Here is a 13,786-nt window from a genome sequence, read left to right on the forward strand (position 1 = left end):
GCCATGGCTAACAGACCTCTCCACGAATCTCTAGTTCTAACATCACTAATTAATGCAGCACTTACTATGTGTCAGGCCAGTTTTAACCACGTTGCAGGTATTAACTCATTTGTCCTTCTTAACACCCACCAAGAGGTTATGAGATATTATCAACAGCCCCAATTTACAAGTGAGAAAGTCGAGACAGGGAGATTAAGCAACTTGCTGAGGGTTTTACAGCTAAGAACTGGAGGTAGAAGGACTTCATACGAAGCAGTTGGCCCCGAAGATACTGCAGAGCGCCTCACAGAATCAGGTCGTGCCTGGGTTTTTGTCTAAAACCACATACTGTTTTTGCTTCTCCCACTCCCTGCTGGTTTCTCTTGGGAGCCCTTCATTCCTCGATCACTTGCACACAAACCCTCATCTCAGAGGCAGCTGCTAGGAAACCCAACCTAAGACTTCTTCCAACAATCCACCCCCAAGGCTACCACCATTGGTAGTCTGATGTATACGTAGGATTTTTTTCCCATGTCAGATAAATACATTTATTCATTTAAAGGACTGCCCTTAGAGAAACAATTATAAAGTTGTGAAATTGAAGCTGTGCTAGAAAATCTAGGGTGATGATAATGACGATGGTGATAGGATGACAATGATAAACACACTCTTGGAACATTGTGCTTAGTTCCTGAAATGCATTATTTAATTTAGCCATCAAAAGAACCCTCCAAAAGTACTGCTATTCAAGGAATGCTTCCACTGTAACAACAACCACCAAAAGACACATCACCCCAAATCTATTTATCTTCTAATCATTATGGTATTTTAACTTACATTTTGCTGTCTAACCAAAACCCCAAACTCGATATGGCTATATCAGAATTCATCACTCCTTCCTGTTCTACAGACAGGCCACTGCTCTTGTCATTCCTGCTCAGCAATAGACCCCACTCCTTTGACTCATACCCCAACCCCCAGCCAATCCAAGTTATGCTTATTTGTCTTGACTTCTGCTGTCTTGTCTCTCAGTTCTCTCCTCCCCTTTCTAAATCCAGTTTTTCATACATCCTTTCTGTCCCCTTAACAATCACCCAAGGAGTTTTATCTTCATTTTACATACAAACATTCTGAGGCCCAGAGGTCTCAAGTAGAACACCTGCAGACTCAGCTGGTTAAGGGAAGAATCAGGATTGGAACTAGATTCATTTGGCTCCAAAGCAGTGCATCCCATTAGTGCAAGTCTGGGGCTGAGATACCTTTGGGTGTGATAAAAAATTATTTTAAGCACTTCAGTAACACTACATTAAATAAGTGTACGACTTTGGCGTTATTTGCATCCTTTTCAATTTTCTTTCGATGTTTTAAAACAAATGGGGAAAGTCCCATTTAGTGCTAGAATACCATTAATATCTCCCTGGCACTTGCTAATACTCCTTTTCAATAAAAATGAAAGCAGGCCTCAGGCTCAGAACTTTGGTGGGCAACAAAATCTAGCTAGAATTCATTAACATCGTTTTGTTTTCATGGTTATCTTCTATTTACAGGCAATGACATCAGTTTTCCACGTGCAGTAATGGCAGTAACACAAAATTTTCTTTAAAAATAAATGTATTTGAGTTTTAGAAGTATGTCAGTGTCAAAAACAAGTATTTAGTAAATAATAGCACACCTGCTACTCAGAATGGCGGGAATCACAATAGTGAAGTATGCAAAAAAAAAAAAAGGTATTCTATAGGATATTGACAGTTTTGGCTTGCCAATTCAGTAACTCTTCAGAGCTGGACCCCACCTCCTCAATGGCCCTAAGTGTGCTTCCTTCAGTTTAGAATAAGAGGGCTCTTTGATGTCACCTAACCCTACCTCCCATTTCACAGATGAAGATTGAGGCTCTAAGAAAGAAGGTGATTTCTTTAAGGTTATGTATAACATTATACATGTTCTGGGACCAGAACCTAGTCTCCTTATCCCCCATCCACGTTCTCTCCTCTTGCACCAAACTGATGATGACCGGCATTCACCACTACACACTGTTCATACCCACATCTGAAGGAGGCGCCAAGCAATCCCACTCAGATTCAGCAAGGAAATTAAGCCCTGTTCCCTAAGACATCTATAACACTGCATGTAATGACTTCATTTTTCTCTCATATTCTTAGGAGGGTAATAGCTGTGTACCATCCTTGGGAGAATTGGGAAGAACAGCCACTCAAATATTTTGCTGTAGGGTTTAATTCTCTTCCAAAAGCTTTACTGATGAAAGCTGCTAGAGTTAGCGCCTTTGGATGACTGATTGTCCTTAGGCTAAGGAGTCCTTCATATGACCAACTGAAGTTCCTCTTACTTTAATTTAATGCTATCTCTCTTTGTTCAGTCCCCCTGAAGTGCAGAGAATTTATTAGTATGTCTCTCATAAAATGCTGGCATAGCAGGAAATTAAATTCATCTGGTATAATCAGCCATCCTGAAAGCTTTGCTGGTTGCTCTGCTTACTTTATGGTTGCCAAGGTGATAGTAAATGGATTGTTTGATGACTTGTTCTAGGATCATTCTAGGTATTAATGCTAAGTTTAGACATTGTCAAACCCAAGTATGACTAGAAAGAGACCTGCCATGATAGTAAAGAAGACTCTAGATCCAAGGGAACAGAAATATTTAACCCAAAGAGGAGAAAGCTCAGGAGAGCTCAAAGGGATTCTCCCAAAGGCTTAAGGACAAGCTTGGGGAATAGAGAGGAGACTTGTTTTGAGTGGCCTCAAGGGGGCAGACTGAAGATCCATGGATAGAAGCTATAAGAAGGTGGATTTCAGTTAAATATCTGGATGGTTGGAGACATAAACACTGCTGAAAGGAACTGGTGAGCTTGCCTACATTACAGATGGCTGTCAAAGAGTTCTCGTGGATTCACTGTGTAACGAGCTGACTAGACTGCGACGTGCTTCATTCAAAACCCACTAACATCCCATCCAGCTATATAACTCAATGATAATGGTCATTTCAAGAATTCCATTCTTCTTTCTAAGGAAACAAGTTTTGTTCCTTTTAAAATTCTTTTTCACAGAAATTCAAATTAAAAACAAATTACTCCTATGACTGAAACATTACGCTGCACACCAGAAATTGACACACTGTAAACTGACTATGTTTCAATTTTAAAAAGAATGGGAAAGAAAAATACAGTCGCCTCCAGTCCTCATGACTCCCATGGGACTCATGGATGACTCCCTTGTTTACCTGCTTCTATAAAACCTTTCTTTCCTTTTCTTTGAGATGTTCTTTGTTAATGAATATTCTCCTTACTGAAATAGCCTGAATAAAATCATCTTAATTGTCCAATGCAAAAAAAAGGCTCATTATGTTCAAAGTGTCCTTTCACATTATGATGGATACGATATATGCATTCCATATATACATTTTGACTTAAAAATAAGGTTTCAATAATAGCTATCCCTTTTCCAAGGCAGCATGCTAAGCTCTGCATGCATTTAATTTCATTTAACGTAAACTTAATGAGATGCTGCTGCATAGAGATAATATTTAAGACAGACATGTGAGACTATCATTCAGAAAAAAAATCTATAGATGTTTCTTTAGAGGATCGTAAAGATGGAAGAACTCTTTAAGACTATGTCAAGTAGCTTACTGCCTATGTTTCCTTCTAGAAAACTTTGAAGTCTTTAATACATTTTGAGTTAATTTTTTTGTGTGTGGTCTAAGACAGTGGTCTAGTTTCATTCTGTTGCATGGGTTGCCCAGTTTTCCCAATGCATTTATTGAAGAGACTGTTCTTTCCCCAAGTGAATATTCTTGCCTCCTTTGTTGTAAATCAATTAACCATATATGCACAGGTTTATTTCTGGGTTCTCTATCCTGTTCCATTGATCTGTGTCTGTTTTGTAACATAGCTTGATTGGTATGGCTTTGTAATATAGTTTGAAATCAAGGAGCATGATGACTCCAGATTTGTTCTTCTCTCTCAAGACTGCTTTGGCTATTTGGGGTCTTTTGCAGTTTCAAGCAAATTTTAGGATTGTTTGTTTCATTTCTGTAAAAAAGAAAAATGCTGTTGGAGTTTTGATAGGGATTTCACTGAATCTGTAGATTGCTTTGGGCAATATGGATTTTTGTTTATTGAGGTATAGTCAGTTTACAATATTGTGTCAATTTCTGGTGTACAGCACAATTCTTCAGTCATACATGAATATACATATATTCATTTTCATATTCTAATATGGACATTTTAATAACATGAATTCTTCCAAATCAAGAGCACAGAATATTTTTCCATTTATTTGTGTCTTCCTGAATTTCTTTCACCAGTGACGTAGTTTTCAGTGTACAAGTCTTTCACCTCCTCGGTTAAATTTAATCAAAGGTATCTTATTCTTTTTGATACAACTTGTGAACAGGATTGTCTTCTTAATTTCTCGTTCTGATAGTTTGCTGTTAAGTGTATAGAAATGCAACCAATTTTTATATATTATTTTGTACTCTGCCACTTTACTGAGTTCATTTATTCTAACAGTTTTTTAATGGTATATTTAAGGTTTTCTATAAAAAATCATGTTATCCACAAATAGTGACAGTTTTACTTATTCCCTTCTGATTTGGATACCTTTTATTTCTCTTTCTTGCCTAATTGCTCTGGCAAGGACTTCCAATATTATGTTGAATAAAAGTAAGGGGAGTGAACATCCTTGTCATGTTCCTAATCTTAGAGGAAAACCTCTCAGCTTTTCCCCATGGAGTATGATGTTTTCTGTGAGCTTGTCATATATGGCCTTGATTATGTTGAGGTACATTCCCTCTGTACCCACTTTGCATAAAACTCCTAGAAGAAAACATAGGTGGCAAGCTACTTGACATTGACCTTGGCAATAAATTTTTGGATCTGACTCCAAAAGCAAAATAAACAAAAACAAAAGTAAACAAGTGGGACTACGTCAAAGTAAAAAGATTCCGCACAGCAAAGGAAACCATCAACAAGATGAAAAGACAACCTACTGAATGGGAGAAAATTTTTGCAAATCATATATCTGATAAGGGTAACCCCTTATATGTATATATACCCAAAAATATATAAAGAATTCGTGTAATAACCAAACAATCCAATTTTAAAAATGATCAGAGGATCAAAATAGACATTTCTCCAAAGACTTACAGATGGCCAACAGACACATGAAAAGATGCTCAACATTACTAATCATAAGAGAAATACAAATCAAAACCACAATGAGATATCATCTTACATCTGTCAGAATGACTATTATCAAAAAGACAAGAAATAACAAGTGTTGGAGAGGATGTGGAGAAAAGGGAATCCTCATGCACTCTTGGAGGGAATGTAAATTGGTGCAGCCACTATGGAAAACACTACAGAGGTTCAGTTCCTCAAAAATTAAAAATACAACTACCATATGATTCAGCTATTCCACGTCTGGATATTTATTTGAAGAAAATAAAAACACTAATTCAAAAAGGTACGTGCACCCCCATATTCACTGCAGCATTATTTACAATAGCCAAGATAAGGAAGCAACCTAAGTGTACAGCAATGAATGAATGGATAAAGAAGGTGTTGCATATATCCATATTCATATATCTGTATATATAAATGGAATACCATGCCACCATAAAAAAGAATGAAATCTTGCCATTTGTGACAACATGAATGGGCCTTAACGGAATTATGCCAAGTGAAAGAAGTCAGATAGAGAAAGACTATGATTTCACTAACATGTGAAATCTAAAAAACAATACAAATGAACAAACAAAACAAAAATCATAGACAGAAGGAACAGAATGGTGTTTGCCAAAGTGGAGAGGCAGTGGGGAGTGGGTGAACAGGTGAAGGGGTCAAGAAGTACAAACTTCCAGTTATAAAATAAATAAGTCATGGGGATGTAATGTACAGCATGGTGACTATAGTCAATAATACTGTGGAGCATACTTGAAAGTTGCCAAGTGAATAAACCCTAAAAGTTAACTATGCATGGTGACAGACGGTAGCTAAACTTATTGAGGTGATCATCTCACAATGTATACAAATATTGAATCATTATGTTGTACACTTGAAACCAATATAATGTTATATGTTAATTATACCGCAATAAAAAGAATTTTTTTTTTAAAGATGGAAGCCAGGCCAAAACTAGAATAAGATTTTTTCCTAAGGTGTCCAGATATTGGCATGAGGGCATTCTCTGGCTCCTGGAGCCTTACTCCTAGTCAAATATTTGTTTGGTAAATCAAAACGCGTTTTTTTTTTTTTTATTCTGTTCAGCAGGTCGGAAATGACAAATCAGTTGTCTTAAGGGATTGACAAAATATGTAATTAGACACTATCAATCACCATAAAAGAGCCTGCTTTTTCTTACATCAGATAAAGATGCATTTAGCCTTACTAAGAACTTTCCAGCTCAACTAAAGCATTAACTCTCTAAGGCCACAAGCACAGTAAGCAGTGCTCATCACATTCCTCTGCTGGGAAATGAAGCCACAGTGTTGGGCAATGAAAACATGTGAGGCCAGGAACAGACCTGGCCTCCCAACCTTTCCTGCTACCTTCAACACTTCTTATTCCTGCACTTTGGCTTCCTCATTTGCAAACTGGAGAAGTCAGGGGAATAAAGTAAAGAAGCTATTAAAATCTTCCCCATTCTAACTGTCTTTAATCCTATAATTCTAAAAGGAGATCAGGAAAAGACCCTTGGTGTGAAGACAGCATCTTGAATCCTATCAGCTCAGCAATACAGAAGAGAGGTAGGGGAGAGACTGAGAGAGAGGCATTGTCCTTTGGCAAAGCTCGTACGCAAAGGCCTGGAACTTTGTGGACAAAAGCAGTCTTCCCCACTAGATTTAGTGATTGTGGGTTTTTTAGAAGGTGTCACCCAAAATATTCAAAGTTAAATTTTTAAGTGACTTATGTGTCTATCTAAATGATCAATTAGTGTTTCTCCTGGAAGGGCTTTCTTTGTTCTTTTTTTGTTATGAGAAGGTTAAACAATATGTTTGTTTATTCCATAGTTTCACAAACAGGAAGGAGGCTTTACATGGCTCGGTTCCACAGTTCAAGGTAGATACGTATTTAAAGAAATGTTGCATAACACACACTGCCTCTTCCTAAAATGCATCATACCCGAGTCAATTTTAGAAAACACAAATATGGGTGAGTATATTTTGAAAACTATGTGAACATAATAGATTCTTAATTAATATTTGTGGCTGTTACGGGAAACATTTGTTTTTTAAGGCCATCTGTCATGCAAAAACAATTTCTGCTAGTGAAGGAAGTTAAAGAGGGCATGTAGGTTAAATTTTATTTATGAGTTCTAGAGTAACTTTTGTTATTTTTGTAATGCCCAAATAACTTTTGTTCTAAAATATTTTAGTGTTCTATTAAAGAAGACTAAAAACATATTCTAGACCATTAAGTAATTTATACAAATTTCATTTATACCTATATTTGTATGACATTTATATATGCAAAAACACTATCTCACTTATTACTATATCATTTGATTTTACCTCAGCCCGATGGAAGTGACTAGTCCCCATTTTGACATGGATGAAATTAGGCTCCATATTTTTTATTTGCCTGAGAAAAGTGAGCTAGAAAGTTCTAAGAGGGGGATTTGGAACTTGGTGTTCCTATTTCAATTGTAGTCCTTCTTCCCTATCCCCCATTCTTTTCTGCAGTGGTGATGCAATACTTTGAAAGGATTAAAAAATGGGTTTTAGAGTCAGGCAGAATTAGGTTCAACTCCTGCCTCTGGCACTGCCTGGCCCTGTGCCTCTGGGCAAGCTAGTTTCCTCTTTGAGCCTCATTTGTGAATTAAGCTAAAAATAGTTTCCTCCCCTCACCAAACAAATACACACAACATGGGATTGTGGGAAGGATTAAATGGAATAATGCATAAAAAGCACACAGCAGAATGTTCCATAAATGTTAGCCATTGTTATGTTATTATGTAATCTAGAAAATATGTTTGGTTACACTCGTGAAATACTTTCAGTTTTCCAAAGACACTGCTAGTATATGTGAAATCAAACCCTGAAAATTAAATTATTTTTAACAGTAAAGTCATAGGCCAGATACAAAGGGTAGTGTTTCATGGAGAAAAACCCTAGTTTGAAGGCTTGGTCTGACTTTTTTTTTAAGAGAAATTATCTTTTGCTTTCTGTGGTTTCAAAACAGTCTTAATGCTAACACATTCTGAGGCATATGAAATTGCCATTTTTCAAAGTCAGAAACTATAGAACAGTGGCAATTTCATACGGCTTAACCTAAAAAATCAACACTATGCAGCAGATCATTTTTTTAGTTGCAAAAGGATTACTGAAGCATAGCTTGAAAGGAAAATTATTCCATTTTCAATGCATTTTCATTTTAACAGACACTGAAGGAGTGATGATGCCATACTCACTAAAATTCTACAATTAAAATTAAAGCATACAACTTTCTTTCTGTTCCCCAACCACATACATGTATACCCCAGCTCCGAATGAAATCTCACGGGTAAAATTATGTCTCAATGCCTGCAAATTCCCAAGGAGGGCACCAAAAGCACTTGATAGCCAGCGTTCTGAGGAAATCGGCAACTGTTGAAGTCACCTCCTGTGGTTTTGCCAAATGTTTGAAAGGGAATCTGCCCTGAGTCTATGTACTGGGGGAGAGGGGGAGTGGGTGGAGGTCCAGGGTGCAGGAATGAGGGGTTTGGAGTACCTGGATGGCGACATCCTTGGCTGTGGAGCCCTCCTTGCCTCCAAGTGGGCGTTTGTGTGTTGTTTACTTCTTTCTGTGTATGTGCCCATGCCTTTGTGCTTCTGGGTGCTCCTGGGTTTGTTCTTTGCCTCCTCTGTGTTGGACAGGGGTGACTGTGCCAGTCGTCTTCTGTGCGTGAGCGCGTGTGCTTGTCGGTGCGCTGGATGGGTGTGTCTGAATGTCGGTGGCTGTGGTTCGGTATAGGTCTGTGCATGTCGAGGTGCAGTGTGCCTGTCCATGCGTGTCTCGGGGGGCACTCTATTTCTGAATGAGAGGATATACCCGCGTACTGCCCTGTGCCCTGAGATCTCAGGCCGCACGGGCACCCAGGGCAGACAGGTAGCAGTCACAGAAGAGCCAGCAGCTGCCGGTCTGCTGGTAAGCCCGCCAGCCCCCGCTTCAGCCCTCGGGCCAGTCAGGGTAGCCGAGAGGGAGTGGTGGCCCGCCCGCTCGCCGGGAGAAGCTGGGCCCCGCCCGGACCAGCCCCGGGATGGGGCGGGAGAGGGGAGGAAAGAGGCGGGAGAGGGGAGGGGGCCTCGCCCCCTTGGGGCTGCCCGCGCGCTATTGGCCGAAAGTTCCAGCACGTCACGGAGAGGGCAGGTCCCCTAAAGTCCTGTGCACATAACGGGCAGCGCGCACTCCGAGGCAGCTCCTCCAGAGCGCAGGCTGGGACCGACGGACACCGCGAGACCAGAGCACCCCGGAGCTGAGTGCACCACACGCCCCCACCACATCCATCCACGGCCGCTGCATGAGGCTTCCAGGCGCCTGCTCGCTGCTCGCAGCGCCCCGCTGGAGGTCCGCCCGCTAAGGCGCGGCCGGTGTGCTCACCTGCCAGCCTGCGCGCCATGGGGCAGCCCGGGAACCGCAGTGTCTTCTTGCTGGCGCCCAATGGAAGCCATGCCCCAGACCAGGACGTCACGGAAGAACGGGACGAGGCGTGGGTGGTGGGCATGGGCATCGTCATGTCGCTCATCGTCCTGGCCATCGTGTTTGGAAACGTGCTAGTCATCACAGCCATCGCCAAGTTCGAGCGTCTGCAGACGGTCACCAACTACTTCATCACCTCCCTGGCCTGTGCTGACCTGGTCATGGGCCTGGCGGTAGTGCCCTTTGGGGCCAGCCACATACTCATGAAAATGTGGAATTTTGGCAACTTCTGGTGCGAGTTTTGGACTTCCATTGACGTGTTGTGCGTCACGGCCAGCATTGAGACCCTATGCGTGATCGCCGTAGATCGCTACCTTGCCATCACGTCACCCTTCAAGTACCAGTGCCTGCTGACCAAGAATAAGGCCCGAGTGGTCATTTTGATGGTATGGATCGTGTCTGGCCTTACCTCCTTCTTGCCCATTCAGATGCACTGGTACCGGGCCACCCACCAGGAAGCCATCAACTGCTATGCCAAGGAGACCTGCTGTGACTTCTTCACGAACCAAGCCTATGCCATTACCTCCTCCATTGTGTCCTTCTACTTGCCCCTGGTGGTCATGGTCTTCGTCTACTCCAGGGTCTTCCAGGTGGCCAAAAGGCAGCTGCAGAAGATCGACAAATCTGAGGGCCGCTTCCATGCCCAAAACCTCAGCCAAGTGGAGCAGGATGGGCGGAGCGGGTCAGGACACCGCAGAGCCTCCAAGTTCTGCTTGAAGGAACACAAAGCCCTCAAGACTTTAGGCATTATCATGGGCACTTTCACCCTGTGCTGGCTGCCCTTCTTCATTGTCAACATTGTGCACGTGATCCAGGATAACCTCATCCCTAAAGAAGTTTACATCCTTCTAAACTGGGTGGGCTATGTCAACTCTGCTTTCAATCCTCTTATCTACTGCCGGAGCCCGGACTTCAGGATTGCCTTCCAGGAGCTTCTGTGCCTACGCAGGTCTTCGTTGAAGGCCTATGGGAATGGCTGCTCCAGCAACAGCGACGGCAGAACTGACTACACAGGGGAACAGAGTGGATATCACCTGGGGGAGGAGAAAGACAGCGAACTGCTGTGTGAGGACCCCCCAGGCGCGGAAGACTTTGCGAACCGGCAAGGTACTGTGCCCAATGATAGCACTGATTCACAAGGGAGGAATTGTAGTACAAATGACTCGCTGCTGTAATGCGGTTTTTCTACTTTTTAAGACCCCTTCTCCCCCTCAACAAAACACTAAACAGACTATTTAACTTGAGTGTAATAAATTTAGGATAAACTTGTATAGAGATGTGCAGGAGGAAGGACATCCTTCTGCATTTTTATTTTTTATTTTTTTAAGCTGTAAAAAAAGAGAAAACGTATTTGAGTGATTGTTTCTTGTACAGGTCAGTTCCTCTTTGCATGGAACTTGTAAGTTTATGTCTGAAGGGCTTCGGTCCCAGAGGACCTGGGGCTGCTATGTTTTGATGATTTTTCTGCGTATCTACCTCACTGGTCAAGTATTAGGGGTAACATATTGCTGCTGGTAATTTGTATCTGAAGGAGACCTTCCTTCCTGCACCCTTGGACTGGAGGATCTTGAGTCCCTCGGACCTTTCAGCTGTGAACATGGACTACCCCCGCCCCTCTTATTTGCTCAAACGGGGTATTGTAGGCAGGGATTTGAGGGGCAGCTTTGGTTGTTTTTCTGAGCAAAGTCTAAAGTTTACAGAAAATAAATTGTTTGACCACGCCTTCATTGCACCTGTTTCTCCAAAACCCCTTGACTGGAGTGTGGTTGCCTCCCCAACTGGAAACCGCAGGTAACTATTTGTAATAACTGCCCAGTGACTTAATGTGGAATGACACAGGAATGACATACCCTGATTGCTTAACCCTTTCCTTTGCCTTTGAATCTGCCACTACAAACCTACATCTCTCCTAATGCTGGTGCCCCAACATCAGTTTTGCCTGCCCCCAGCATAGCTCATCTCGCTCTTCCTACAGGCATTATTCTGTTACATCAGTAACACTGACTCATAAAAATGGAATTACGGGCATCTGTTGTATCCCTCCATGTGCCCCCACCACCCGCCTTCCAATTTTGCTTATTTCATAGCTGCTTATATTTTTATCTTTGCCATGTCTTATAGTAGAAATCTTTGTACTGTATCAGGGCTTGGCATTTTAAGGATAAGGAAATTCTTGTGAAAAAGCTACTCAAATGTAGTCCCGTAGTTCCAAGGGAAATGGAAAGGCCGTGTGTTATAGGGGTAAAAGATGAAAAACACCTAACTGGTGAACACCTCCTGACCTAGAAACAGGGTTTCCTCCTTCTGTACTGCTGTCCCTTTTTCCCCTTTCCCTTTGACTCTAGTCACTTCAGTATAAATCAAGATTTCTCAATCTCACGCTATTAACATTTTCAACCAGATAATTCTCCATTGTGGAGGACTGTCCTGTACATTGTCAGATGTTCATCAGCATCCCTGGCCACAACACATTAGATGCCAGTAGCACCTCCTGGGATGTGACAACTAAAACTATCTCCAGACATTGCCAAATCCTCCTCCCTGGAGGGATGAAATTGTCCCTGGTTGAGAACCACAGTTATAAACTTCAAAAATCTAAATAAATTTTTAGATTCTGCTTTATATAACCGCCATATTTTGCAGAGTGTAAGGGATTTTTTACAGTTTACCCAGTTAGTGACAGACCCTGAGCCAGTGCTCTTTCCACTCTGTCACACTGCCTTCCAAGCTTACTCTCCAGCTGCCCAGACACTGTGAGACATGAACTGTTTGGGAGGGTTTATCAATGAAGGCGAGGTCTGTAAAGCCATTACCGCCTGTTTGTGGAGAGATTATAATCCTGTTAAGAAGCAAGCAAGGGAAAATCACAAAAGTAAACACATTTCTTCCCCCACCCCCTTTCTATTTTTGCTTGTGTGTCTGAGCCAGAGCTTGGCCCAGGTTTGACAGAGTGGATCGTCCTCCTTGGCAACGCCAGCCTGGAGAGGATCAGCCTTCAGGGTTCATTGCCATTTCACTCGCTCATGAAGCTGACTCCACTTCTTTCTTTCCTTCTGTCCCAGCCAAGGTCCCCAACCAGAAAAGCATTAGTCTCCTCCGCTTCCTGTCAGCTCAGCAATGGGGTGTCTGAGCGGCCCTGAGCTCTCGGGAGAGAGTTAGGTGCCCGTGTTTCTAGAATGTGCCATGGCGAACTGGAGAGCATGTGCCATTCAGCACTTTTGCTTTTCCTCCAAGGGCTTTCATACCTATTATCACATTCTTCTCCTGCTCTGGGCCCAACACTCAGAAATGCAGGCAGCTTCTCCAGCTAATCTTCACACTCCTCATAGCCTCGTGGGATCTTGGACTTGGAAGAGAAAATAAACAAAGCACTTGACATCCACAGAGACCGAAAGCCTGAGAGGGGGGATGACCTGCCCAAGGTAAGAAGCCAAGGATGTCAGAGATGGGGCTAAAGCCAGGGAACCCGGCTGGGTACCAGGAACTGGTGTATTCTCTCCACTGCATTGTCATTGAATTATACCCTCAGGCTCAACTGGGGAAGCTTTTCCCTGGGGCTGTCGCATTAACAAATTCATTTCAGCAGACATTTTTATTTCTTCCAGGTCCTTAATACAAAACGCAGGCAATAAACAAATAATCTGTAATAGGGAGAGGGGAAAGAATTATTCCTTTTTCTCAGTAAGAGTTCACTAGGATATCCTCAGCATTTAGGGAAATTTGGAGATTCCTTAACTGTGTATGACCTGCCAGGAATTTCAAGCCACTCTGGGTAGAAATTTCCCACAGTCTTTTTTTTTTTTTTTATAAGTTGGAAACTTTTATCATTTGTAAGTCCCATGGACAGTAAATATTAATAAACAATGTTGCATATATACTCTTTTAGTTAGAGGAAAATCTAATATAATTTCAGTTAAAAACTCAGCTATGAATGTTAATTCATAAACTCCCAGCTAAAAGGGAGTTTAGCTTAATTCGTGTCTGATTAGGAATACTTTTAGATCTTCGATTAGTTTTAAGAGTTCTGACAAGCAAGAGCATTTTAGGCCTATCTCAGTTCCTTGCTTTCTATATTCTTTTGTTCTGCTTTGTTTCTTTTGGGGGCAGGACATA

The 13,786-nt window shown here is 41.8% G+C and overlaps 2 protein-coding genes across 3 annotated transcripts in view; one reads left to right on the plus strand and one right to left on the minus strand.

The window, feature by feature from the left end:
• The window catches only part of HTR4 (5-hydroxytryptamine receptor 4), a 353,363-nt gene that overhangs the window by 247,659 nt on the left and 91,918 nt on the right, over nucleotides 1–13,786 (minus strand). The gene's annotated exons all lie outside the window — the stretch shown is intronic.
• Nucleotides 9,376–11,396, plus strand: ADRB2 (adrenoceptor beta 2). The gene has a single exon (XM_006175925.2). It carries the CDS (start codon nucleotides 9,592–9,594, stop codon nucleotides 10,846–10,848), a length of 1,257 nt encoding a protein of 418 aa, XP_006175987.1. The 5' UTR covers nucleotides 9,376–9,591; the 3' UTR covers nucleotides 10,849–11,396.

Source organism: Camelus ferus, chromosome 3 (genome assembly GCF_009834535.1).
Source record: "Camelus ferus isolate YT-003-E chromosome 3, BCGSAC_Cfer_1.0, whole genome shotgun sequence".
NCBI lineage: Eukaryota > Metazoa > Chordata > Mammalia > Artiodactyla > Camelidae > Camelus > Camelus ferus.